Source organism: Poecile atricapillus, chromosome 22, assembly GCF_030490865.1.
Source record: "Poecile atricapillus isolate bPoeAtr1 chromosome 22, bPoeAtr1.hap1, whole genome shotgun sequence".
Taxonomy (NCBI): Eukaryota; Metazoa; Chordata; class Aves; order Passeriformes; family Paridae; genus Poecile; species Poecile atricapillus.
Window position 1 is genome coordinate 4024647 of NC_081270.1, and position 27096 is coordinate 4051742.

Genomic DNA, 27096 nt, shown 5'->3' on the forward strand with positions numbered 1-27096 from the left:
CAGGTACAGCACACACAGGTACAGCACACACAGGTCCAGGCACAGCACACACAGGTCCAGCTACAGCACACACAGCTACAGCACACACAGGTCCAGGCACAGCACACACAGGTACAGCACACACTGGTCCAGCTCACACTGGTCCAGCTCACACAGGTCCAGGTCCAGCACACACAGGTCCAGCACACACTGGTACAGGCACAGCACACACAGGTCCAGCTACAGCACACACAGCTACAGCACACACAGGTCCAGGCACAGCACACACAGGTACAGCACACACTGGTCCAGCTCACACTGGTCCAGCTCACACAGGTCCAGGTCCAGCACACACAGGTCCAGCACACACTGGTACAGGCACAGCACACACAGGTCCAGCACACACTGGTACAGGTCCAGCACACACAGGTACAGCACACACAGGTCCAGCACACACTGGTACAGGCACAGCACACACAGGTACAGCACACACAGGTACAGCACACACAGGTCCAGCACACACTGGTACAGGCACAGCTCACACACATACAGCACACACTGGTACAGGTCCAGCTCACACAGGTCCAGCACACACTGGTACAGGTCCAGCACACACAGGTACAGCACACACTGGTACAGGCACAGCACACACAGGTACAGCACACACTGGTACAGCACACACAGGTCCAGGCACAGCTCACACACATACAGCACACACTGGTCCAGGTCCCACAGGCAGGGCTCATTCGCAGGTACCCACAGGTGCTGCAGGAGCCACAGCCTCACTCCACCTCTACCAATTTGTAGCAGGTGGAAAATGCAGATGTACTCTCCAGACTGGCTAAAGTAATTTATTAAATATGTGCAATAAAAATAACTTACATTTAACACAAGTGACTCCTTTTCTTGATAAAATTTCCCAGATTTCAATATCTGATTTGTTCATCTAGCACTTAGGAACATCCAATCGCTATAAATTGCTCTCTTGGGGTAGTGGAACACCAAGAGGTCTTTTGGGATGAGATCAACTCCCGCATGCCTGGACAGGGGCTGCTCTGGAATCATCTCTGCAGTGACACATGAAAACACCTCAGCTGACACTCAGGCACAGCTCAAATGGACAGGGATCACACTCTTTCCTTGCTTTCCCACTGAGGCCACATTATTGCCAAATCCAGGATCCAGTCCAACACTTTGCAGACCTTCTTTCAGTGCCCAGATCCACACCTGTGCAATGGATTTTCTCTGGAATATTTTGCTCAAGACTTGGTGGCACAGCACCAAACCTCACAGTGTTCTTCATTCAAGTGTTTATTTTGCCATTGCAGCAAACCCAGGTTGTTAATTAAGGAGCAACCTCAGTAAATCCACCTTTAAACATGACACTGGTGGGTACTACTGTACTCCAAAAGGGTCCTTTCACATTCTAAAAAATTGCCATTTTATTATTGCTAGGTTATTTCCTTATTGTACCAGAGAGCAGTTTTCATCCTTACACCTCTGAGCAAGATTAATGGTTATTTTGAGATGTTTACTATTTATTCAGCATACAGAATCAGGTTCTCAAATAGGAACCCATGTCACCAAAGGGAAAACAAAAATACCTATATATATGCTCCTAATGTGTGTGTAATTATTGAGATATGTATTTGGAAGAGTTAGAGAAACAATTTACACAAATATTTTTGAAATCCAAGCACACTGATGTGGGAAAACCCATAAGCTGGTAGGCAGACTGCAGGCAAACTAGAAAAACTGTATTACAAAATCAGCTCTGTATATACAAAACAACACCACAAAGTCACTCCATGGGAGCAAAAACCCCCAAATTTCCCCTCATATTATCATGATCACTCATTCTTGTGCCCATGGTACCAATTCCACACTGGAAAGCAACAGCTGGAACATTACAGGTAGAGATGTGAGAATTGCTGCTTTGGTACAAAGCTTCTTGCCTTGGGCCTTAACAGACTTTGTCTCTCTGAAGTTGTTAAAGATGTACTCCAGTCTGTAGATGGTAATTTTAATCAATATCTACATAGAGAAGCTCAGTATTTGAGCTGAAAGTGCACTAAAGCAGGCAAAAAGGTCTAAATTTACTAATTCAAGCTCTTCAAGGCCCAACCAAGATTATTTTTTTCATTTCTGTAAGGGGCCATTTGTTGGGGATACAGACTTGGAGGGTTTAGTTTAACCCTCCTGCCAAGTGGGCTCATAAGGCACTTGGTGCACAGTGAGAGAGGCAACAATGAACTGTTACCTCCTGCAGAGTGGCACAGCACAGGAAAACATCCAACCAGCCCTCTGGCTTTTCCATTTGGTGCCAATTCCTGGGATTGAGCAGCGCTTTGGGTATAGCTCTGCTGCCTTTAGAACCCTAAATCTGACATACACATGAGGCCAGGCTTCCTCCAGGAGTGGCTCCTGTTCCTCAAGCACCTTATGGGACCCAGGGAAGAGACTTCTCTCCCCTGACATAATTAATGTGCTTGAATTTAATTAAATTACAGATGTGGGATTGGAAAAGAGAGCACAGTTATCTGTAAAAATAATGGTTTTGTCTTAAAACATTTTGTATTTCCAACATGAGCATTCCTAGGAGCAAAGCCCAGTGCTGCAGTGACAGCTGTGGGGATCACACCAGGCACTGCTCAAGGCTAAAAACAGTCCACACAAAAGATGATACAAGTAGCACACAATTTTTAAATAGCTCTGAACAGCCCAGTTACTCAGACAAAGGAAGAAATACTTGTCCTGTCATCGCTTTGAGTATGTTTTGCCACTGCTTTTATTTGGGCCCTCTCGGGTTCTGATCTTGCTTCCTATTGAAGGAGGTTGAATTTTTGCTCCTGAAGGACCTGGTTTCCTTAAATAGTGGCCACCCACTTTGGCTGCAAAGACAAAAACAGATCATTATTGCAAACGCATCTAGTCCCAGGAATAAATTTAATCCACCATTTTGATTTCCAAGATTTGCTAAGTCTGAATGACTGAAGCAACCAGAAGCTGGCAGGCATTGAGCCTCATCATGTTCCACACCAGCAGTGCTCAGATTGAATGGTCAGGGCTTCTTTCCTATCTCTAGGAAATAGCTCTCGAATCAGAGCTTATCCAGGCAGGATTTTCTTTTGGTTTCAATTCTAAGCAGCAATAAATTAACAACTGACTGGCATCTCGTTAGCCAGTACAAACAGCAAAGCTGAGGACAGACAGGACTGTGGATCCAGTTTAACACAAATAATGCTGAGTTTAACCCTATGATTCACTTAGGTCAGCTGGAATGGCAAATTCCACAGCTCATTCCAGGATCCTGGAATAGTGACATGCAGATATGAGCAGAGCACAGCTCAGAGCAGGTGAACCCTGAATACACAGCTGACTAAAAAACTACAAAGAGTCAGAAGGAGGAAAAGTTTGGGTGTTACAGACCAAAAGTTCCGGTGCTGTAGGCAGTTTGTTTAACTTCTGTGTTCTGGAAATAAAAAGATTTTCCATGTTCCTCATAAGGCAACTGTTGAAAAAAACCACCACCTGACATCATCAATGTCTCTCTGATGGTGAAAAAGCTGCACAATGATAAATCTGTCAGGTTCCTGAGTCTGGACTGGAAGAGAAAAGCAGTGCACAGCACTCACTGTTCAGTTTACCCTGTAATTAGGATCAGATTAGCAACCTTTGATTGGATGCTAAAAGCTCAATCAGGCTCTGGTTCCCTGTGTCAGCGTTCAGGAGCTTTCCAGAACACTGTTCAGCTGATTGTTCTATTCATGGTCACCTTGTTCCACTAAAAAAAAACCCTGAACTGATCAACTTATCAAATCTGCCAGTTTTCCACACCAGCTGAGCTTGTGTCCTCCTTTTAACATGATCGTTATTGCATGATTTTAGGAATTTGCTCCCCAGGCAAACTGCTCCAGCCCAAGAACTGTCACTTAGATCACCCCAATGTAAACCACCAGTTGCACAGACTCAGATCTTGGGAGATTAAACACTCTCCTTACGCAAAGGCAACACGGTAAAAAGCATAAATGTTATTATCATTAATTAATGTCTTACCAGGCTGCACCACAATGGTTTTGTTCATGGGGGATGTCCTTCGCTGGTTCATTTTACAGCCATCTTTGCCCATCAGGTGACATCTCCAGGCCTGAAGTGAATTACAAAGAAGGGATAATACAACTCCAGCAAAATTAGTCAATATCACATGGGCAAAATGATAATTGTGTACAGACTTTATATCAACAGCACTTTAATCTGCTTTTTTTAAAAAAAAATTGCTATGAAATGCAAATTAGTATCTCCATTATTTTAATATACCTTGAAAGGTCTATCACTTTAAAACAACCTGCAACAACATCTGCCCAATGTGAAGGGTGGCCTCACCTCCTCTCCAGGGGGAAAGTTGTCATGGCACAAAGGGCAGTGGTTTGCCGTATTTTCTGGTCTGGCAGCTGAAATAATGTAAGAATTGCAAAGAGAGACTAATTTCAGACACAAGAAGAGAATTTGCATAGCAAGTGCATAAAACTACCCCATGTCTAACCCAGTTCCCACCCTGTTATCATTAACTGCTCCCAAAGAAGTCCTGTGTTTAATCATCTTCATCAAAACAAGATCAAAAGGAGTCTCAGAATCCAGAATCACATGGACTGGAAGGAACCTTAAAGATCACCCAGTTCCCCCTTATCCTGTCAATCCAGACTCTTGCAAATAGCCTCTCTCCACTTGTAGTCCCTTCAGTCCCTAATGGAAGGCCACAATTAGGTCACCCCAAAGTCTTTTCTTCTCCAGGCAATCCCAGCCCTCTCGGCCTTTCCCCATAGCAAAGGCGACCCATCCCTCTGATCAACTTGGTGCCTCCTCTGAACCTATTTCAACAGGTCCATGTCCTTTCTGTGCTGGGATACTGCTTAATCTACAAGGATATGGAAGAGACTTTGCAGTCTTTTCACTCACCCTCCCCACACACATTCACAGAGGCCAAGCACTGGAAAACTCAGGTATGTATCCCAAATTTATTCCCTTCTGAGAATTTACTTAGATCCCTAAGTCCAAAGCACAAGCAGCCAGAATTGCCAAAGATCCCTGGTGTTTAAAAGTCTGAACTTCTGATACTCCACCTTCCTGTTTGGAGCTACTCACGATTGCAAACCCTGCTCTTTATGTGTCTGGGCAGCGTGTCCCTGGGCACTGCCTCTCTGCAGCGTGGGCACCTCCCAAAGCTGTCCCTTTGGTCACAGTCGATCAGCAGGTGCTCCGTCAGGCTGGAGATCTCCAGCATCTGCAACACAGCCAGCAAGGTTTGCGCTGAGCAAACAGGGATGGGATTAAAAAACCATCAGTTTAGCCTCAGCTTCCAAAATGACAAAGGGAAAATTCAATTGCAGTCCCCTTATTAACTCATTTTCTAATGCCGCTCTTTTCCAAAAGCACCACCCAAATCACACAGGTGTATTCAGAATTTACCTGCCCAAGTGTTAAATATCTTGCAACACCTCTAAACCAGAATAACAACAGTCCATGACTTAGTAGCTCTGGGAAGTTCAGGCTGACCTGTTTGCAGTGCTCACATCGGGTTAACATGGGGCAATGCTTCCAGTAATGCAGATCCAACCCTTCCTCTGTGAAGGACTCATTCCTTTCACCACAAAAAATACACAAGCTGGGAAAAAAAAAAGCAAGTATCAGTGACATCACAGAGAAATGGATGAGTCCTGTTCCTTCTGTTCTAAGCTGTTCTCAAGAACAGACAGTATCTTGAAAAGTTTCTTTTCCCTGTGTAGAGATGAGCTTAGGATGAGGATGGATTGTAGGGTATTAACTGTAGGGTAAATACAATTATAGAACATTTTTTCTTATAGAATAATTAATTCCACAGAAGCTCTGAGAGCAGCCCACCAAAACTGACTTACCTGGCTCCAGAATTTCCAAGGGCCTCTTCTATGCCCTCCTCCTCTGACATCCAGCAAAGCCACACCGTATTTTCCCCTTATTTCACACTGGCAGCTGAACATTAAACTATGGCTATTTCTTATCCCACAAGCAAATACTCAGAAAAAAAAGTACAAAGTCACACCATCCAAGAACTTAAAAAAAAGGCACCTAGGATTGCCTGGTGATAATTCCAAATCTGTTAGAAGAGATTTTAGTCTTTACTGTTTCACTGCTGAGGGTACTAGCTTTGATTTACTGGAAAAACGTTATTACTGTTAGGAGCTCACAGGTGACACCAAGGGCTTAAGGTGATTAGAGGCTCATCTCACTTACTTATCTAGGTAATTTGCAACAGAGGAAAGTTCCTCCTGAATCTTTGCTGCTGTAACCCGGGGGCCTTCGTATTCCTGGTAACCTGTAAAAAGAGAACTATTAAACCAAGATCACATTTTAACTCATCTACATTTCTTAACTCTTATTTGAAACTACCTACCTTGACCCTCTGTCTTCTGAAAATCGGATTCTTTCTCCTATTGAACAAAGAAATTTAACTCAGAAATTTGCCTTCCAGAGAGAAAGAGCACACACTACATTCTGACTTCTGTGTGGAATTTAAAATTTAGAAGCAGAGCCAACACACTACAACATTTGTGCTTCTGGTTCTATGGCAAATCTCTTGTATTAAGGTATTATTTTATATTATAAAAGTATTATTATATTGTTATATTATAATAAAGAATCCAAATTTAACGTTATGTTAGGAAAAACAACACCCAGATTTTAAGCTGGACTGCTGAGGAGAAAAGTCACCCAGTGTATGTCTGGAGTTTCTCACTCTTTTAAATGAGACAACACCAATGTTCATTATCTAAGTCTATGATATCCAAGAAGCAAAGGATTAAAACAACCTTAAACTGAAACATGCTCACCTCTTCAGCTTCAACCTCTGCTTGTAACTCTAACTTTAAAGCTGCTGGGTTGCCTTTTAGAACTTTCATTTCTTCCTTTTTCTGTTTCTCTGCTTCTGTTGCTGCTTTTCTCTGTGCCTAGCAGGAAATACTCTGTCAGTTCCAAAAGCTTTGGAACCATCCCTCATACACAAGAGATTGCAAAACACATCAGCACAGAACTCATGGTTCATACAGAACAGGAAATGTCCTGCTTGGTTAAGTGATGGGTGTGATACAGTGACACCTCCCTCTTCCCGAATTCCTCTGCACTACCTGAAAGGAACACACAGCAAAGCCATTTGGCTTATTGTTCCTAAGGACTGACAGCAGAAAATAGCATTTGTGTTTTCCAAACTGCTTGTCCATCTCAGTATTCCTTGCTGGCTTTATTCCCAAGAGTGAGTATAGGGAACACACTCAGCATTCCACGCTAAGGAACATTAACCACACACCTGAAGACACTCTGCTACCTGTGCAGTGTCCAATCCAGCCATGAAATCAGGATGCCACTCAGCCAAATGCCATGTCTTAAGTGGCCCTGTATGTTCTGCCTCTCATTACCTACCCTCAGTTCAGTTTCAGAAGATTTCCCATCGATTTTGGCAAACCCCTCAAAGAGCGTTTTGTAGCGCATGGTCTTGCGGGCGTTGGCATCGTCATGTGGGAGATATTCCAGCACAGCTGCCCTGTGCTCCCTGTACATGGCAAAGATGATCCGCAGTACCACCTCACGCACCTCATGAGCCCTGTGCTCCAGAGCTCCCGTGGCAAACTGGAAATAATTATAAAAAAATTATGTCTCTATTTTCTTGCATTTTTAAGGATTTATTAGTTTTATTAGATATTATTAGTCCAAGACTCTCCTGCAGCAAAAGAAATCTTCCTACAAGACACGCTTTTGCAAACACTTATTAACCCATTGGCTCTTTTTTCCAGATATTAACATCTCGCCTCATAGAATCCCAGAATGGTTTGGGTTGAAAGGGATCTTGAAGTCCATCTCATTCCACCCCATACCATGGGCAGGGACGCTTCCTACTAGACCTTCCTACTTGCTCCAAGACCTGTCCAACCTGGTCTAAAATTACCAGCACTGTTGATTAGGGGAATACACCTTTACAGGAATTCTCAAGCACACCAAAAAAGCCAGGCAAGCCCCCAGAAAACCATCAGAAGATCCTGTATGTGCTGTAACCTCAACCTCTTACCTTCATGACGTTGTTGACGGTAAACCCAGAGTTTTCAGTCCCCATGGCTCGCAAGAGAGATTCCACCAATTCCACATGACTCATTGCCAGGTGTGTTGGGGAGTTTGGTTTTAATGTTTTAACCAGGTGGACTGGAACAATCTGGAGAGGTTTTACTTCAGGGCACAGTGCCATTTCCTAGAAACACACAGATTCAGTGAGTACACAGATGCTGGATGAGGACAATGACCTGTCTCTGCAAAGAAGAGTTTTCTTATCTCTGTAGGTCACTTGAAGCAGAGAACACGAGAGTCACACCTGCAGCAGCAGCAGGTACCCCCAGACTGCTCCAGGTGACCCTGATTTGGCAGGGGGTTGGACTGGATGATCTCCAGAGGGCCCTTCCAACCCCACCTATTCTGTGATAAGTTGTGATAAGATTCTGTGATAAGCTGTAACGCTTCACAGCAGCCGAGCCTGGTCTCACAGTCCACTATGATCAGGTGTTTCTCACCTATGAGCTCCCTGATTTGAAGGGAAACACCCACCTGGATGAAGGTTGAAGCCAGAAGACGAAGACGGGATGAAGAGTCTCCTGTTCTAGAGAGCAAATGTGGCAGGGTTTTTTCCACACAATGAGAAGTTTCTAGCTTTCCTAGTTTGTGTTTTGGTACATATTGGGTAATAATCATTTTTAGAAGTTTCAGGGAAGCCTGAAAAACCTAAGTTAAAAAGAAAAAGGAAGCACTGAGAAAAAATAACACAAAGACCCCTGTTTTCAGACAATAGAGTAAAATCTATTCTTAGTCAGGAATAACAGTAACACCCTTTAATGGAAGCTTCTTCAGACAACTGTTTTCCAGAAAACCTGTTGCTAGGACTTTGGTAAAAAGCTTCAGAAATTGTTTCATAAAGAGTAACAGCTCAGTTTTCTTCTTCTTATATAAGCATCCTTCAGCTAAGTGCAGTCCCTTGAGCTGGAAACTAGAAGTTAATTCATTGCTGTATTTCAGCTTTAACAAAGAAAAAGAATCAACCTCACTGCACATTTACTGCATCAGCTCATGGCTCAGCCCAGGGCAGCGTTTTTCCATCTGTTCAATGCCAGACATTGCCTAATTGTTTTGGGAGTTATGAGGGGATTTGTTTTCATTTTGGATTTATTTAACAGTAGATTTATAAACTATTTGATCTAACTCTCAGTTCTGCAATTTCGGCTGCCAGTCCACTGGAGCATCAAACCTATCCCAACTTACTGAAGACACAGTGTCTTTGATGGCCCTCCTCACAAGGAAAACAGCAGCCCTCAGCATGTTCCTTAAATCCTCCTTTGGAGTGTCCACTGACACTTCCATCAGCTTCTTGTACACAGTCAGTAAAGCCTCTTCTCGACACGACCAAGTTCTGGAATACGCTCCTGAAACCTGAGCACAGAACAAGTCTATCTCTTAAAAGATCCCTACAGGTATTTCAATACATATTTAACAGTTACATAGAGAACCAGCCTCAAAGAACATGAACTGAAGCATGAAATCCCCAGGTGTTCCCCACAGGAATCTGGCTTTATTAAAAGCACACATTTTGAAGTGTGATGGGTGAAATGGGATTAACAGGTCAGGCTCGTGGAGCCCTTCCAGGCACAGTGAGGATTTCTCTCCCTGCAAAAGAAAGTGGCAAGTTATGGGTATTCTAAGTTCACACCCTAAAGCAGTCTGCTGGATCCTGTCTGTTTATCAGCACATCACGTAATCGATCATCAAAGCTACAGATTTGCTGAAATGCTGTAAACAGGCATCCATAGAGCCAAGGTCAAATTTTAAGCTCAGGTTTCAAAACAGCAGCTCTGAGCACATAAAAATCCTCTCAACACAGAGCACAATAACTCATAGGTTTGTTTTACTGGGTTTTGGGCTCTTACCAAAGTCTCTCCAAAAACTTCCACAACAGGGCTGGCTTCTCTCAGTGCCTTTTTTGTGAGCAGTTCAGGCTCCTCAGTATTGCCAGTCCTTGGAGTATCACCCATGCCCTCTTCAGTCACCTCTGGCTCAAGGTAGGTAACAGCTTCATCCACCTGCCTGCAGATGGCTGGGAGAGGTCTCTCATCATAAGGTAAAAATTCAGCCTAGCAGAAAAGATAAAATTTGTTGTTCTGGAAATGTCTTAGATGTAAAGTGGTTTTATCACTAATTGGATTCACCTCAGTGCAATTTTCTCCCATCAAAGCAGCATCACTCCCCAGTTAACCATGAGAATAACCACATTATTTGGAAGGCTGGACATCAGATTGTTTGCTCTGACAGGTTTCTGTAGTAACAGAGGGAACACTACTCACATTTTCCTTGGAAAACACCTCCTTGGAGGTTGTGGGCTGAGTCCGAGGAGAAAGAGGGGACTGGGAGGGAACAACATGCTCAGAAGAAGCGGGATCCACCAACTGCTCTTCCAGCACAGGCTCTGCCCTCCGGGGCTCTCCTTGGGGTGGGTCTCCAGGCTCAGGAGGGGAGCTCTGGGGGATCTCAGTGCTACTCACAGATCCCAAAGGCAACTCAGGTGTCTTTTGGATCTGAGAAAGGGAAAAAGATTTTTACAGCAAGGCTAAAAATGTGTGCTAAAATCAGTCAGTACATCTACAGCCCTGTCAATGGGCTTCTGGGGATTTCAAGTAAATATTGAACCTGGCTCACAGGTGTGTCATCATTCCCACTGGATGCAGCTTTATGAAACAGTCAGAAAATAATTCTGTGTGGGGAGAGACTATAAAACCTCATGTTCTGAGAACATTACATGACTGTATGTATATAAAAAATCACATGGATTCTGTATTATTAGCCTTGATACCAGCCTAAGCCTCCCCTAACCCTCCAAAATACGAGAAAGTACCTTATTCATCTGCATCAGGTAGTCTTGAAATATGCAAAACATTCAAAATTCTAATGCCATTTTCTTGAGACCTCAACAGTGTAACAGGATTTATGGAGAACTAAACACGTTCATAAAACAACACACTGAGAGTCTTAGGTTGGAGAAATCCACAATACAAACTGAAATCTTCAGTAAATCTCGAAATTTCCATTAACCTGTGAATGAAGTTTGGTTGCTCTGCCATTTCTATTTAGAACACCCTGCTGGACTAACAGCACCCACCAGCAGCTTTGCATCCAGGAGGTCGTGCAGGTCCAGCTGCTGGTACACCTTTAGCCTGTACTCATCCATCTGCTCCTTCTTTTTCTTGGCAAGGTCATAATCCTCCTTTTCTACAGCGTAACGCTTCTCCACCTCGTACCGGCCAAGTCTCTCCCCCACCTAGGATTGGTATAATCACCTTGAAATCATCTTACTGAACACTTCTTGGAATCACTTTACTGAGCATTTCTTGGAATCATCTTACTCTACTTGTTTCATTGCTTCTAGCCAAATTACTCAATCAAGCTATCTGATTTTAAAATTATTCTTTTGGGAAATATATGGAAAATCATTACAATTCCACGCAAACAGCAAGGCCCTGATGGGCCACTGGAGCTCTGCTGCACTTCAGTATCAAAGATATTCCAACAACACCTTCTGCAAGTCTGCAATAGCCTGTTTGAGCTTCTTGGCATGGTCGTAGCACTCGAGACACACAGCTTCCCGTTTCTTCTCATCCAGCCTCCGGATTATCTGAGCCACTTCTGGGTCCTGGTACATGTCAAAGGCCAGATCATCCAGAGGTGAAATGGAGTCACGTTTCCTGAAGGCATAAAATGAATAAAGCAAACCACAGTAAGGAAGGTTTCTCTTTTCATTAGCAGGGAATCAACAAAACACAGATCAACAACTACTTTACACCAAGCAGAAGTTTTGCCAGGGTATATGCAAAGAACATCCTTACCCAAGGTAAGTTCCATCTAAGGCAGGGTCATCCAATTTAATTCCCAAGTAGTGATCTATCAGCTTCTCTCTGGAAGGCTTTGGAAAGGTGGGGGAAAAACATCTTAATGCACATGCCACAACAGCAGGTGTGTGTTCAAGACAGAATTCTGACATCAGCTCTGCAACACAGAGCACTTGTGTTTTGGGGCACATTGAAGCAAGAGAACCTGGAGATACTGAAAATGAAACATCCCAACTAATTTTATTTTATTTTTTCTATTCCCATATTAGGCTCGACTTTCTTGCTTCAAGATAACATTAAAAATAAATTAGTACTACACAGGTCTGCTAAAGCACAGAACTGGCACAAAAAAAGTTAATCCCATTACTCCAGGAAGTAACTTGTACTTTTTCTGTACTTGAAGAAATGGAGCATCAGTAAAAGGACAGGGATGCTTTGGACTTACACTGCTCATGCTGTCATTGTCATAGTCTTCTGGATCCCCGATGATGTTGACAGCTACCAGGGCAACCTGCAGAAATTCATAGAAAATTAAATGTGTAAGATCATTCCTCTTTTCTTGGAACAAAAACGACAGGGCCTGTGGTCAGGAGTGCGATATGGAAGCAGAGAGAAGCAGAGTGCTAAATGTGCTTCCCTGCTCCATTGAAAATGGATCACCAAACCTACAACCCCATTTTGCTGAAATGAGTGCCAGCAGAACTGAGGCAGGTGTTTGTGTGTCTGTACCATGGTGGCTGTGCAACATCTTCACTTAATGCCACAACAGGTCCAAAACACTCAGAGTGCCTTGGGACCCCAAAGCTGCTCTCAGAGGGAGCTCTTTGTCCTCAACACAGACCCTGCTGTGTGGGCTAAACCACAGCAAGAGTGACAGAATGTGCCCTTGACTCTGCTCTGGATGAGGTGCACCCACGTGATCCAAACTCACTTCTAGTCTGTTATTAGTGTTTTTGTGCTTTAAAATAAACTAAAATAAACACAGAGGCTTTCAACCAACATTTTTTGCTTCTACAAATCAAGGGAGCAGATTTCTGTGCCTGCTCTTTACTACAGAAGTGTCACCTAGGTTACCAGGTAAGGACTTCTAACTCACCTGCCCATACAAGTTGTATTTATTGACATAATTTTTATGGAAAATCAGCTTGAGGTACTGGCCAACTGCATCCATGTACACAGATTTCAACTCTCGAGCTCTGAAATCAGTCTTCTCATTGTCTGAGAGCGGGACATAACTGGGAAGGAAAACATAACACATGGGCAGATGATACATCCAAACACACAGGTGGATTTCTGACCCTCAGGTTTAAAACTCCCTCATAACTGAAACAAAAAGTGCTGTCAGCTGGCAAGGCAATTCACCTGCATCTCCAGCTTTGTCACAGATCTACACAAATCAGGATCTCTCAGCTGCTCACACAGCATGTCCACATCACACACAACCCATAGTCAGTATTATTTTCCCTGAAGCTTTTCTGGTTAAGACAATAAACTGATCCAGAATTTTCTGTCTCACCCAAGTCTCTGAAACCTCTCTGACTGATATGGAGCAAAGTATTCAGGCAGACTTTCACTGATGTAGAATTCAATTTTGCTTGCAATCATGTACTGGTGAGCAAGCAGCTGCAGCTTCCGGATCCGACACCTCTCCACCAACTGCAGGATGATTTCCTGGGGGTACTGACAGAGCCTGAAAGAGACACAGTTTCTGAATTCAATCATCTTTTTAATGCAGACTTCACTTCCAACTTGAGCAACATTTAATTATGGAACTTTCAAGTTATTAATTTTAAGCAAACATTACAAATATTGTAAGAATCCCAGGAGTAGAGTGGAAACACTTTTCCTTTCCCTTCCCTTTACAGCATGCATGGGTTCAGGTATGTCCTGCACACGTTTAGAAGATGTGCTGAGTCAAATGGACTTTTCATACTAAGAGCCAGAGCAATTGCAAACTCCAAAACTGACAAGAACAAAACCAGTTTTCATCTTCATTTTCCTGGACTTTATTTAAATACAACGCAGTGCCTTTAGGCATTAACCAAGGTGTTTTTTTCCCCCAGATGAGGGTTTCATGGGATTAAAGTAACTTTTTTTGCTTTATCAGTTTGTTTTTTTGGTTTAGGATACTGCAAACTGCTCTGACCATGCACGGTACATGCGTGGTACACTCGTTTTAAACTTGGCGCTTCAGAAATTTAGTGCTCCAAGACCATCCCCTCACAGTACCTGGGCGAACGCCACCCATTCACCGTCGGTGCGTGAACCATCAGCTCCCGAGCACTGAACCCATCCTCGTGTCCCGACGAACTGACCACAGTGAAACCAATCTTGTGTGGCATCCTGGGGAGCTGAGCTGGTCACAGCCACAGCCTTCAAGCTTAAACTCATGCCTGGAAGGATGACAAAAATCCACTAAGGCACTACTGTTAAAGAATTGCATTCTGTGGTCTGTCAAGTGAGTAAATTATGAGAGCAAATACATATTCCCTTTAATTAACATTGGCACCACGAATGTTCTTTTGGTGCAGCTTTGATTAGTGCTGAGCAAAACGAGGATTTAGATCCCTTGCAGAGCAGTCTGCCAATAAAGTAAAACTGCTAATCCAAGATGGACCTCGAAAACTAAAAGTTCCAAATGCATACAGAAGCAACCTGTACCTGCACCATGCTATGTGTTGGCGTCAGAGGAACAAAAAGAAAAGCACAATTAGTCTCTTTGTCAGATTAAGTCTCTTTGGGAAAGCCACGCATCCACTGCGGCTGCTGCTGGGGACACCGCTTCCCACCCCGGGCCGTGCCGGTGTTACGGCACCAACACCGGCCCCGTCCCTCCCTCCCCGTGCCGGCCCCAACCCCGCAGGAGGCGCAGGCCCGGAAGGGTTACGACCGCACGGTTCCGGGGGAACAGCGAGGACAAGCGGCGGACAAAGCACGCGAGGGCCTTCCGGGACCTCGAGGGATCCCCGGACCGGAGGGAGAGCGGCGGGCGGGGGGAAGCGCCGCGCCGGGCCGGGCCGGGCCGGGCCGGGCCGGGCCGGGCCGGGCCGGGCCGGGTCGGGCCCCACCTGCCTCAGCGCGGCCCCATCGCCGCTCTCATGGCAACGCGGCCCCGCCGCGCAGGCGCGACCGCCCCGCCGGCCCCGGAGCGCCTGCGCGGGGCGGCCCCGGCCCCGGCCCCGGCCCCGGCTCCAGCTCCGATACCGACACCGGCCCCGGCCCCGGCCCCGGCCATGGCGGAGCCGCTGCGGCCCTTCCGCCTGCGCGGGTGCGGCGGCCCGCAGAAGTTCGGGGTGGCGGCCGGGAGCCTGCGCGGGTTGCTGAGGAAGGGCTGCCGGCTGCTGCAGGTGCGGACCGGACCGGCCCGGACCGAGCACTGCCGGGTTGCGGATGGTGCGGGACGGGCGGGGGGCTGCCGGGGGCTAGAGGAACGGGACGGGACGGGACGGGACGATACCATACCAGACTGGGATGCTACTCACGTATGCGGGGCGGATCTGCCGATGCTGGACGGGAGCGGGACTGCCGGGTGCCGCAGCTCCGGGCCAGGGCTGGAGCTGACGCGTGCGGAGCTGCAGCCGCTGCGGCCGGGGTTGCCCGGAGCCGGGGTCCCGCCCGCATCTCACCCGCCCGTGGGGCAGCTTCCCTTGGCAGGCAGTCGCCTCTGCCTCTACGAGGACGGCACGGAGCTGACCGAGAGCTACTTCCGAGCGCTGCCGCCGCAGACGGAGCTGGTGCTGCTGGGCCCCGGGGAGAGCTGGCGGGGCTGTGAGTGCGGGGCCGGGCGGGGGGCGCGGGGGCAGCGCCGGCCCCGGGGGCTCAGCCGGTGCCCCCTCACCTGCCCCAGGTGCCAGCGACATCGAGCGGCTCCTGGCCGCGTTCTGCAGCCAGCAGGGCGCTGTGGTGGAGGCTGCGCGGAGGCTGCTGACGGACGAGCGGGCTCCTCACAGGCAGAAGCTGCTGGCGGATCTCATCCACAACCTGAGCGAAAACATCCTGGCCGAGGACAAGGAAGACGACAAGAAATGGTTTGAAGGTGTGTTTTGTTGCCGTAGGAAGCTGCTACGGGACTCCCAGGTCATCTCTGCTCTGAAAAGTCACTTCTGTCAGTTTTGTTGCTCTTAAAGCAAAGTTTGGGAGCTCTTCTGGCTGGTGGGATTGGGTACTTGGTCAGGAGTTTAGTTATCCCTTCCATTTAGCACGTGTGTTTAGGTTTCTTTAAAGTATATGCACATTTACCATCAGATGATGTTTTTTTTTAAATGGTGTTCCCTATTGCTTTAATAAAGATAGCTCTGGAATACATTTCCTCCCATTAATACAATCTGCATTTATGATGTTTTAATGATTTGCTAATAGTATATGGATAACTTGGACATCTCTGACAGCTGAGTGTTATGTTCTCTTTACACTCTGCAAGTCTCCTTTCCCATTCCAAAGCCATTACTGCAGTTCTTCCCCAACAATTCTGTTTTCCTTTCACAATTTCTTGGTGTTCCGCATATACACAGTAACAAGAAACGTATAACAATACCACAAGTGCTCTCTGAGCAGATCCTCTACAGCATCCTTTTAAGTGCTTAAGAGCAGGGTAGTCCTGAAACAGTAAAATAAAAATGGGAAACTAAAAAGCCTTTGCAACCTGAGTTAGTGGAAAGTCAGGATGAACTCCCAGTTGGGCAGAAGCTGTGCTAAGGTACAAAATAATCTCATTTCCTCCAGGGCTGGAGTCTCGGTTCAAGAACAAATCCAGCTACCTGCGGCACAGCTGTGAGAGCAGAATGCGCGGTTACTTGAGAGAGGTAAAAGTTTCTGTTGAAGTAACTTATGTCAAGCTGCTACAGTAATTCTGTGGCTGCAGTATAAGTAATTATACTATTATATTAATATAAAGTAATTCTACAGTGTAATATTGTGATTGTAGAAAAGAGCCTCAGGCTGCCTCAGGAACCGAGGAATGATTGTTCTGTTTTCCCCCCTCTAGGTTACTGGTTTTATTTCAAACGTTCATCCTACAGCACAAGATGCCTACAGAGGGATAATCGACCTAATGGCAGATAAACTGAAATCTGTGAAATACAATGGGTGCTACTTTGACAGAAGGGAGAAGGAAGAGGCAGCACGCCTGTGCACTGCAGAGGGGTGGTTCTCCTGTCAGGTACCTGCAGCCTTCCTGATGAATCATGGAATCATTTGGGCTGGAAGGGACCTTAAAGATCATCTCATTCCACCCCTGCCATGGGCAGGGACACCTTTCACTAGCCCAGTTTGCTCACAGCCCCATCCAACCTGGCCTTGGACACTTCCAGGGATCCTGGGGCAGCCACAGCTTCTCTGGGGAATCTGTGCCAGGGCCTCACGAGCCTCACAAGGAAGAATTTCTTCTGTATACCTGACTTAAACTTCCCCTTGTTTAAGTTTGATCCCATTCCCTCCTCAACATCAGAGGAAGGAAACAGCTTTCTGGGTGCAGTGTCGGGCTGGGGGGGATGTGGGGTGCAGGATCTCTCTGGTTCACTAGCATACCATGCTGGGGTGACAAGCGTAACACCTTTCACAGGGACCTTTTGACAGAGATGCTTGCTCGTGTAAGCATTCCATCAACCCCTACAGCAACAGGGAAAGCAGGATCCTCTTCAGCACCTGGAATCTTGACCACATGTATGTACCAAGTATTAATCCAGACCTACTTGCTTTGTGGCCTTCAGCTTCATCAGAAAGGTTTAGCCTTAGTCCTTTCACCCCGCTGTGCAGTCAGCTCTGCTGTGAATATGTTGTGAGAAAAAGTGCTGGGATGCTGCAGCTGTTCTGAGAACAAAACCCCGAAGACAGATGAAATGCTGCCTCTCATTAGCTGCTTTGCTTCTGTGCAGATTTTTTTATAGAAGCAAACTGCACTATCTGTGTGAATTCTCCTCTCTGGCAAAGCCCCCTCTGACCCATTTCAAATGCTGGTGTGAAGCAAACAAGATTTGCTAAACTAATTTCCTTGGGGGGGGGAAAAGTCATATGCCTAGTTATGGAGAAAGAATTCCAGTTCTGCCTGGCTCTGAAAGAAAGATGGAGGCTTGATTATTCTGAAAAGACTCCTGATAGCAATATTGTCTTCTCTTTTGTGTCCCCAAGAATTGAGAAGAAACGTGCTGTTGTCCCAGAACTGGCAGAAGCTGTCAAAACACGAGATGGGAGAGAAGTGAACTGGGAATACTTCTATCAGCTGCTGTTTACCCTGGATAATTTAAAACTCGTACATATTGCTTGCCATAAGAAAACCAATCATAACCTCAGCTGTGACAAAACCAGAATTTACAGAAAGAGGAAGCAAACCCATGAGATTTCCTAGTGCTGTCTCTGCTTTTTTTCAATCATGTCAGTCTGTTGTTTTTAAATAGCTCCAATTTCTTAAATAAGAACTATTTGAGAGTCCCTGGCACAAGACTGGCTGGGTAATCCAGCCAGAGCCTCACAAAGCACACTCCAATATCCCATTTAATTCTCCTCTCCTGCCTTCCTACTCCTTACAAGCTTCCCTCAGCTCAAATCAAGTGTGATAAAGGTACAAAATGAGCCAAAGGCTGATACTGATTCTACCATGTCATCTCTGGCCAGCATTGGCCCAAAACTCATAGTACATGGAAATGAAATTTGGACAAAACATTTCTTACAGACTAACCTGCATGGGCTCACAGATACCTATTCCTTTGGAGATTAAGCCAAACTAAGAAGGATTTAGGATCATATTTTCCTCTATCTTTCACAGGCAGCAACCACTGTATTTCAGGAGTGCCAAAGGTGATTCAGCAGCAGAGCTGCCACCTCATCTGTGCCAAACTCCCACCCTCATGCCCACGTGCCCCTTTGCCTTTGCTTCAGATGTCTATCTCCCAGAAAGAAGAGCAAGGCCATGGCATTTCTTCACATTTCAGCTTTTCCAACCTTTGTTTGCCATCTTCCCCAAATTTGCTGATTTCCCCAATTACCCTTTCTGCCTTTTCAGCTTGAGTTTGCTTGACACACCACCAGCAAGGACAGCTACAATGATCATGTTTACAGTAATGTTTACCCACTGCCTTGGAGAATATTGCTTTGGTAAAACATTTCCTACCTCAGGCAGCAACAAATCAGGAATAGTTCAATTTTTTACTTGATTTTTTTTTATGCCAGCTGATAGCAACTGAACTTTTGGGATTGTCAATGTAAATGGTGTGAACTTTTTAAATAAAAAAGTGCCCCCACATCTGTGTGTGTGTGAGTACATGGAGGAGCACCAAGAGATTAATCAGGTGTGATGGAGCACGAAGGGAAATGTGTTTATGAATTGAGCACCAGCTATTTTATTGCTCTGTAAATAACTAGGGAATACTCTATTTTCCCTCATATTGTTGGTTCTGGATCAGTTACTCCACATGGAATTGTGTGGATATGGTATTTCTGTCTGAGCCCCAAATTACTGGGTCTTGGAAGCTTTGCTACAGAGTATTGATTTACTTTAAACAACAAACTCAGTCCCCTCCCAAACACTGCAAGCAGAAAAGCAAAGAGGTGCATTTTAAACACAGGATTTCTAATTCCACTGCATGCAATCAGTCCTTCCAGCTTCCCTTCCTGCATTGTTTGACACGGGGGAGGGCAGCACTTGGAGGATTTACTGACAAACCCAGTGTCACCTGTGTGGCACGTGTCTCCCAAACTGAAAATGCATTTTGCACAGTGAAATGAATGTCTGTGTGTGAAACTGTGTTTGCTAGAAAGAGCCAGCAGCAAACGCAGCACTGAAGGCATGCTGGGAGGAGCTGCTGCAACACAGAGCTGGGCTGGAACTATGAATATGCAATTAAAAAATCTGGATTTTTCCGTGTTACAGAATTAGAGTGAAAAGGAGCCAAGAAATATCTTTGACAGAAACAATGCATCAGCTGGAGTGGAAATGGGAATGCATTACCATGCCATACATATGCAATTTGTTTGCCTTACAACTTTTGAATGTTTAACAGGCTCTAGCTGCAGAAATTAATATTTATTTAAACCATCTGCTGATAACATTTTCTCTCTATTTTTAGAAACATAGGAATTATAACAATAAATATCTAGAATCTTATTGCATAATCACACTTTCAAAGAAATATTCCCACAAACACTGGGTGAATTAACAGTTCCTAGAAGTGGCTGAGGTTGCTCCTTTTTTTTTAAACATGCAGAGGGGGTTGCCCCACAGCCTTAGCAATCTTCCTCTGTCCATCAAATCCAAGGGATGGTATTCCTTGTGTATCACCACCAAAGCATTTGTTTCCAAAATTCCTGCTGGAAACAAGCTGAAAATCAATAAAGGACAACTTAGAGCAGCAGGTGGAAGGAGGAGGCAGCACCATGGGGTGGGTGTTTGGGGAGCTGATGTGCAATGAAAACGTGCTGAACTCCCAAAGATGAGCACACTGAACTCACTCTGACATCCTGCATTTCATTTTGCCAGCAGAACTGCATTTTAGAGGTTTAATTGGTCCTGGGTTAGGTGTAAACAACCCACATAAGGGGAGACCCTTGACCTTCTTTGTACCACGGAGTCAGTTTTCTCCTTTATTACCTGGATGCCAGGGACATCACAGAATTAAATGAAAAAGAACCTTGCTCTAACATCCTTTTCTTGACCATTTTATAAAAAAAAATGGAATGAAATCAAATACTTCAAGACAGAGGCTCAAATTTACAAAAAAACAATATGAACTTCTATTTTCCCTGGTTTTTTTTTTCCTAAATATCAGTGGTAAAGTGCTAAATTATACTTTATTTCCAAATCACTGAAAATTCAGTATTTGCCCCACATAATCACTGGAATACTGTATCTGCCAATTCCAGCAAAACAAACTCTCCCAGTTCTCTCCCTGAGAAAAGGACCTCATGTTACTGACACAGCCATTGCCATGTGGTTGCAAAGAAAAGAATGGTTTCATTTGTTTACAGTTTGTTGTTAGACAACATCCTCTTCTTCCTCCTCCTCATCATCTTCCTTTGCAATGAAATGGAGCTTCCTGGCTTCTCGCCTGCTCCTTGTCACACTCGGGAGCACAACTGCTGGGAGATGCTGGAGGGAAAAGATCAAATCAACAAGGAAAGTCTGTGGTGGGAAATGGCAGAACTCCTACCTCCACCAGCACTCATCCTCCCTCAGGTGACACAACTTGGGAGCACTGGCACAAACCCAAAGCTAAAGTGTGGAGCTTTGAGGGAAGTCTGCCCAAACCAAATTCATGGACAGGCTCAGGGCCGGCATTCCTTCCACTGCTGTGAAGAGAACTGGCAGACAGTGAAGGGCTCCCTAACCAAATCCTCACTGCTCCCTAGAGACCACAAAAAACACCTAAAAGATGGCAGCATCACTTGCTCCAAAATTATGATTGTTAAAGGGATCCAAATTTAAAGCTCTGGCCCTTGGATCAGTTCAAAAGCTGAGGTAGACAGAAACCAGTTTCCATTCCAAACAATCCCAATGCAGCAGGGCTGGAACTGGGTGATTTCTAATATCCCTCCAACCCAAGCTGTTCTATGATTTTGTTAAGAACCAAAGACCACCAAAAATCTATTTTGCCAACAATATTGTGTCTCCGTAATGTCACTATCAGTAAAAATACCTATCTCATGGAATTGGACTAAAAAGTCTAAATAAGAAAGATTTTACACCTAAATTAATTTAGCTGGGCAAGTAATTTCATCTCTGATGGAGACAATTTTATCTGGGGTACAGGGCCCAACAACACTGGTCAAATTCACCAAGAGTTTTGAGACAAATTTTAAGCAGACCAGGGCTGGGCCTAAAGCAGGAACAGACTTATCATCTCACCAGCTCAACATCTCCAAAGAACCTGTGCACTGGCATGGGCTGGTTGCTGTCCTCATCCGAGAGGCCGCTGCTGTGCTCCAGGAGCATCGGCCTCCGCGGGCGATCTGCATCCTCCGAGGTGGCCCCATCGAAGCTCCCACAGCTGCTCTCCTCTTCGCTGAACACGTGATAGTGGTGCAGATACCCCCCTATTTTTAATGGAGCATCACTGGGTTTCACTGTGTGTGGCTCCAGGGAAACACCATGCTCCTTTTCCTGCTTCCCTCCATCAGTCTCTGGAATGCTTTCATCTTTTTCCTGTTGGATTATACTGCTGTCTCCTGGATCTTCTACACCTCCATCCCCATCAGATGTTTTGGGTGTTTCCCCCAGTGCAGCAAGGTTTCCACTTTCACACATGACTCCCTCTATCTCTGATTTTAGACTGCTTTCTTCGCATTTCATCCTCTTCGCAGGTTGTCCTTCAGCAGCTTCATGTGATGAACACTGTTAGAAAAAAAGACAAGATCCTAAAACCCGCTTGAAAAAAAGAATAAAATCACCTTATCTCTTTAGTTGCAAAGCTTGCTTTAGAACAGAAGGGCCCCATCACACGAGTGGCATTTTGATCCAAAAGTAATTAGCAGAAAGTGCATGTAAAGAGAGAAAAAGAGAAGCAGACAGCTTACATAAACTACAATGTACAGTCCATCACCAGCAAGCAAAAAATACTTTGCTTAGAGAATAAACTAGCACCGTACGAGGTCAACCACCATGTCCTTATTTTCTTAAGGATGATGCTAATGGGAATTACTGCGCCAGGCCTGTCATCACCCAGCGGCTAAATCCGCTGCTCCGTATTTCTGCACTGGCACAACGACGTGGGAGGAGCAGGAACGGCGATAAATTTATTTCAATTCTCCTGATAATTCCCACATGGTGATGCTCAGATTACAGCTGTTAATAATTACCTGCGATCCCGCACTCTGCGATAGCCCGGCCCCGCGACCATTCTCTCCCCCCACATCATCCCACCCGGCCCCGTCCCCCGTACCGGGCTCGCCGTGTCGGCTGTTTCCCCCGCGGGCTGTGCGGGGTCGGCTGCCGGGGCCGCCTTCGCGGAGCGTCGGGCCCGGTGCCGGTGCCGGTGCCGGTGCCGTGGCCGGGCCGGGCGAGCGGAGCCGCGAGTGTCCGAGCGCCTCCGGCCCCGCGCCGCGCCGCCCGCCGCCATCTTGGGCCGCGCGTGGGCCCGCGCTCGCCATCTTGTGGAGCTCGGTTCAGGAGCCCCGGGGCGAGTGCGGGCAGCGCGGAAAGGGCTCCGGGCACCGCGGAAAGGGCACCGGGCACCGCGGAAAGGGCACCGGGCACCGCGGAAAGGGCACCGGGCACCGCGGAAAGGGCTCCGGGCACCGCGGAAAGGGCTCCGGGCAAAGGGCAGCCTCATTCCACCTAGTGAGGGCGGGGAGCCCTCATACACAGCAGCCCCTCACACAGCAGCCCCTAGCTTGGACCACAGACAGCGTCACTCTAACGGAAGTCTTGGCAATGTGAGCACAAAGCAGCTCATCACAGGTCACAGAATGGGGTGGGTTGGAAGAGACCTTGAAGATCATCCAGTTCCACCCTCTGCCATGGGCTTCATTCTCTCAGTTTTCTCCAAGTGCCATCCAACTTAGCCAGGGGCACTTCCAGGGATGGGGCAGCCACAGCTTCTCTGGGCAACCTGTGCCAGGGTCATCCCAGCCTCACAGCCAAGAATTTCTTCTCAATATCCAATCTAAACCTACTCTCTATCAGTTTGAACCCATTCTTTCTTTTTCTGTCACTACATGCTTCAGTAAACAGTCTTGCTTTATCTTTCCTATAAGTTTCCTTCAAGTTTTGGAAGGCTGCAATTACAGTTTCTGAAGGGAACTTACTGACCTCCCTCCCAGCTGCTGCTTGGGGAAAAACCCAACCCCATCCTGCCTGAGAACTATGCAGCTTATAAACATTTGAAATCATTTGCTTCCCATTGTGTCTCACTCTGGAGCAGCACTTGCTCCCATTCAAGACGTGGTTGGAGAGTTATTATTCAGATGTGCTTCTCTCTGCTTTCCACAGCCCTCGGGGAACAAATTATGTCAGTAACTCAAATCCCTCTTTAACTTCAAGGACTCTGAGGGTAGCAGATGAATTTCTGTGTAGTAAAGCACCCAGATTTAAGTACGTAATTATCCTGTCTGATGTTCCCAGGGAGGTGCTGCGGGGAGCAATGGCAGGTACTGGTGCCCTGACGGCCACATCCCCACGATGGGGCCCATGGGCTCCATCCATCATATTAAACACAGCTCCTTCTCCAGTTAATTCAGTGCTTTGGGGATGTTGTGAGGATTTTTATAATTCTGTCCATCTGAGGGCACAGGAGCTTGTTTCTTTATAGCAGCCTTTAATGTTCTTGCTCATTGCAGAGTCGTCCCACGAGTCTCAGTGGTACCTGTGCTCCTCCATCCAACTTGGCTGATTAAATGCTTGTCCGTTCAGCTTGGCCTTAAAAAACAGAAGCAACAATTTAAATCGCAGAAATAAGTAGCAAGACTGTACCTATGGGGATATTCAAGAAATACATTTTTTTCTCAAAAGTATAAAATCCCCCAGTTAAACCATGCAGGTTTGGAGACTAGTCTGCACGTTGTTGTGCAATTTCCCTCCGTGCTCAGGGTCCGTCTGTGCTTTGTTCTCTGGGTGAGATAATTCATATTCTTCTCCAAAACCTCCTTGCTCCACTCTCTCACAGTGTTGTTGCTTGCAGCCATGGAATACAGATGATTGTTTTTATTAGGCAGTGAAAACTTATACTGTCTTGTAAACAGCCGCAGACTAAAACTGGCTGAAAAGAGCATTTCTGCAGCTGGAAAACGTGGTTCTTGTTTTAATTTCCACAACAAACTGAAAATTGTGAGGAAAATTTAATGTTGACAATTCTAATAAATACTTTTCACAACACTGTATGTTGCTTGCGTTTTATGCTGCTTTGGAAAGCTGATGTGACTGAGCACTGAGAACGGGGTGGCAAAGCCCTGAGCAGTCCTATAACCTTTGGTGGCCTGATGTGGGGTGAGGTACACAACAAGGAGGCTCTGTGGGGTGGCCTTGGATATTCACAAGGGACACAGCAGCTTAGATGGAGCTGGGATGGCAGGGCTCTCTCCAGAACTCTCATGTCACACTCATCCTATTTCCCCCATCATTTTGGGGGTAGGTGGTGACAATTTCACAGCTGCAGATGTTGCTGCATATTCTGAAATACGGCTGAGATAAAAACTGTCACATAGCGCAGGAAGCACCCGGGAGAGACTGTGAATCCCTCTGAGATCCATCCCCATCTCAGCAGCACTGACTCCCAAGTGACTTGAAAGGCGACAGGGGGACTGCCAACAGCCAACAGCCCTCAGAGAGAATCAGAGAAGCACGAGCTATTTACATTAAACCCGCATTTCCACATAAAAGGGGGCCTATTCTCAATATTTTAAAAAATGGGTTATTTTAGAATCTGTTGTCTAAGCCAACAGGGAAGAAAAAATAAAAAGAGGGTTTTGTGAGCTCCATCATTCCTGTGAAAACTGGCGGCTCTGCAGCAGCAGCTGATGAGCTTATGGAGCAGGAAGGGAGAGCCGGGCTGTGAAACTCGATGTGCAAATGAGCTTCTTGCAGCACTTGTCTCCGCGCCTGTCACTTGCACCAGTGTCCCTGTCTGTTATAATCCTCCCAGTTCATTTGGCTAAACATGACTGACATGCCAGGGACAGCAGCCAAAAAAAATGTTGCCTGTAAACATGCTGGCTGTTAACTGTTGAATGTGAGGTCTATCATACTGAACAGCCATCCGTCAGGAGTGCTGGCTGTCCTTTTCCTGCCATGGGAAAGGTGGGTTGAGTTCAAGTGGCTGAATTCTTCAGGGGAGAAAGCAGGAGGAGAACCCATTTCCCAATAACCAGTACCAGGAGCCTTGCTCCCTGCTACATCCTTCTGGCTGCCTCCTCTGCCTCCTCAGCAGGAAGAGTTGGTCTTGTGTTGAAGATTTGAAGAAAAAATGTTTAACTGTTTAAAAATGTTTCCCTTCCATCACGTGGTGTTGTCGTGCCAGCTCAGGTAATGTTGGTGAGCACTGAGACTGGATGGGGCTCTGAGTAACCTGGTCTAAGGAAGGTATCCCTGCCCATGGCAGGGAGTTAGAATTGGATGATCTTTAAGGTCCTTCTAAGCCAAACCATTCTGTGATTCCATGATTCTATGAACTGCAAGTTTTGGGCTCACAGAGGCACTGTCCTGGGAAATTCTCTGGGATTTGACACCCCACCTAAAACTGAACGTTCACAAGATTCTTCAGCCCTCTGATGCAGCTGCCCTGAGCACTGCTGACCTGAAGACCTTTGCACCACTTATATGGAATAAACCCCTCATTTCCATCACAGAGGAGTGCTCACATCAGGAGCTGGTGAACCTTGACTCAGAAATCACAGGGAATTTACGGTACATAATGAAACTTTATGCTTGCCATGTGAGAAATCTCTTTGAGTCTTATTTTGGATTTCTTGCAAGTGTTTTATCAAGGACCAAATGTGGAAAGGCAGTATGTGAAGAAATTAATTAACACGACAGAGCTGTACGTGGGCTTTGTGAGAAAGAGCAACAAAGAGGAAACCTGTGACATTCGTTAATGATAAACCATAAGGAACATCGGAGAACAGTGAGTGCAGAGAACCCAGCCCAGGCTGGGGGGATGCAGTACCTGTCTGAGGGGCTGTTTGGCACCAGGCTTCCTGTGATGGGTACATCTGGAGACACTGGAACCCTGCCAGGACTCTTCCCCAAACCCTTGCCTGAAGCCCTGCTGCTCATGGTCTTGTCTCCCTGTTATTGATGCACTTCTTGTAACAATCTCTGGTGTTCACCTGGCAAATCCTTCCCAAGGCACCTCCGAACACTGCCCAGTGAATTCCACCTGCCCCAGGTTTCCTGCCCTCCCTAAACTCCTCTTGCTCCTGGCATATTGATTTTTAAAGTGTTTCACAAACCACAAGTAAATCTCTCCCAACACAAAGCATCTCACTGGGTCCAAATCCTTACCTTTGCTTCAGGAGACTGATTACTTGGATTTTAATGATTTACTGGCAACTTGGCCTGGCTGTTAAAAAGCATCAGCTACAGAAACCTTTTTCTGGCTCAATTTAACGGCTGCAGTAACTGTAGCCGTGGGAACAGGCGCTCCCGCCCCTCCATTTCCCGCTTTGTCGCGTCGCTTTGCTACAGGCTTCAATTAGGGTTTAATTAGGGTTTAATTCCCATCGAAGTCCCCGGCCGGGGCAGCAGCTCGGGCTC

The 27096-nt window shown here is 46.1% G+C and overlaps 3 protein-coding genes across 5 annotated transcripts; 1 reads left to right on the forward strand and 2 right to left on the reverse strand.

Moving 5' to 3' along the window:
• Positions 1-814: 814 nt before the first annotated feature.
• On the reverse strand, positions 815-15061 carry CEP104 (centrosomal protein 104). 3 transcript variants are annotated; one of them, XM_058854885.1, is made up of 22 exons: positions 14990-15061; positions 14151-14314; positions 13438-13611; positions 13018-13156; positions 12367-12432; positions 11919-11995; positions 11609-11777; positions 11195-11353; positions 10383-10613; positions 9969-10172; positions 9307-9474; positions 8599-8772; positions 8072-8248; positions 7429-7635; positions 6843-6959; positions 6407-6443; positions 6247-6328; positions 5533-5641; positions 5122-5260; positions 4363-4430; positions 4036-4126; positions 815-2870 (listed from the first exon to the last, which is right to left on the reverse strand). In XM_058854885.1, exons 2-22 carry the CDS (start codon positions 14261-14263, stop codon positions 2737-2739), a joined length of 2835 nt encoding a protein of 944 aa, XP_058710868.1. In that variant the 5' UTR covers positions 14264-14314; positions 14990-15061; the 3' UTR covers positions 815-2736. The 3 variants fall into 3 exon arrangements, with proteins under 3 accessions (XP_058710868.1, XP_058710870.1, XP_058710867.1); XM_058854887.1 differs by lacking the exon at positions 14990-15061 and adding an exon at positions 14778-14798; XM_058854884.1 differs by lacking the exon at positions 14990-15061 and adding an exon at positions 14583-14728.
• A 28-nt stretch (positions 15062-15089) lies between these two features.
• On the forward strand, positions 15090-19150 carry DFFB (DNA fragmentation factor subunit beta). The gene is made up of 7 exons (XM_058854889.1): positions 15090-15268; positions 15563-15689; positions 15769-15957; positions 16644-16723; positions 16906-17079; positions 17482-17582; positions 18048-19150. Exons 1-7 carry the CDS (start codon positions 15155-15157, stop codon positions 18262-18264), a joined length of 1002 nt encoding a protein of 333 aa, XP_058710872.1. The 5' UTR covers positions 15090-15154; the 3' UTR covers positions 18265-19150.
• A 774-nt stretch (positions 19151-19924) lies between these two features.
• Positions 19925-22989, reverse strand: C22H1orf174 (chromosome 22 C1orf174 homolog). The gene is made up of 3 exons (XM_058854890.1): positions 22790-22989; positions 21757-22242; positions 19925-21000 (listed from the first exon to the last, which is right to left on the reverse strand). Exons 1-3 carry the CDS (start codon positions 22964-22966, stop codon positions 20887-20889), a joined length of 777 nt encoding a protein of 258 aa, XP_058710873.1. The 5' UTR covers positions 22967-22989; the 3' UTR covers positions 19925-20886.
• Positions 22990-27096: the final 4107 nt, after the last annotated feature.

Coding starts and splice junctions, on each gene's coding strand:
- CEP104 (XM_058854885.1), bottom strand. CDS start 14,263: ATGCCACACAAGATTGGTTTCACTGTGGTCAGTTCGTCGGGACACGAG. Junction 6,960..7,428: donor CTTCTGAAACTGAACTGAGG/GTAGGTAATGAG, acceptor ATTTCCTGCTAG/GCACAGAGAAAAGCAGCAAC. Junction 5,261..5,532: donor GATGTGAGCACTGCAAACAG/GTCAGCCTGAAC, acceptor GCTGTGTTGCAG/ATGCTGGAGATCTCCAGCCT.
- DFFB (XM_058854889.1), top strand. CDS start 15,155: ATGGCGGAGCCGCTGCGGCCCTTCCGCCTGCGCGGGTGCGGCGGCCCG. Junction 15,269..15,562: donor AGGGCTGCCGGCTGCTGCAG/GTGCGGACCGGA, acceptor CCCGTGGGGCAG/CTTCCCTTGGCAGGCAGTCG. Junction 17,583..18,047: donor ACCTGGAATCTTGACCACAT/GTATGTACCAAG, acceptor TGTGTCCCCAAG/AATTGAGAAGAAACGTGCTG.
- C22H1orf174 (XM_058854890.1), bottom strand. CDS start 22,966: ATGGCGGCGGGCGGCGCGGCGCGGGGCCGGAGGCGCTCGGACACTCGC. Junction 22,243..22,789: donor CAGCCGACACGGCGAGCCCG/GTACGGGGGACG, acceptor TTTTTCTAACAG/TGTTCATCACATGAAGCTGC. Junction 21,001..21,756: donor TCTTTGGAGATGTTGAGCTG/GTGAGATGATAA, acceptor TTTTCCCTCCAG/CATCTCCCAGCAGTTGTGCT.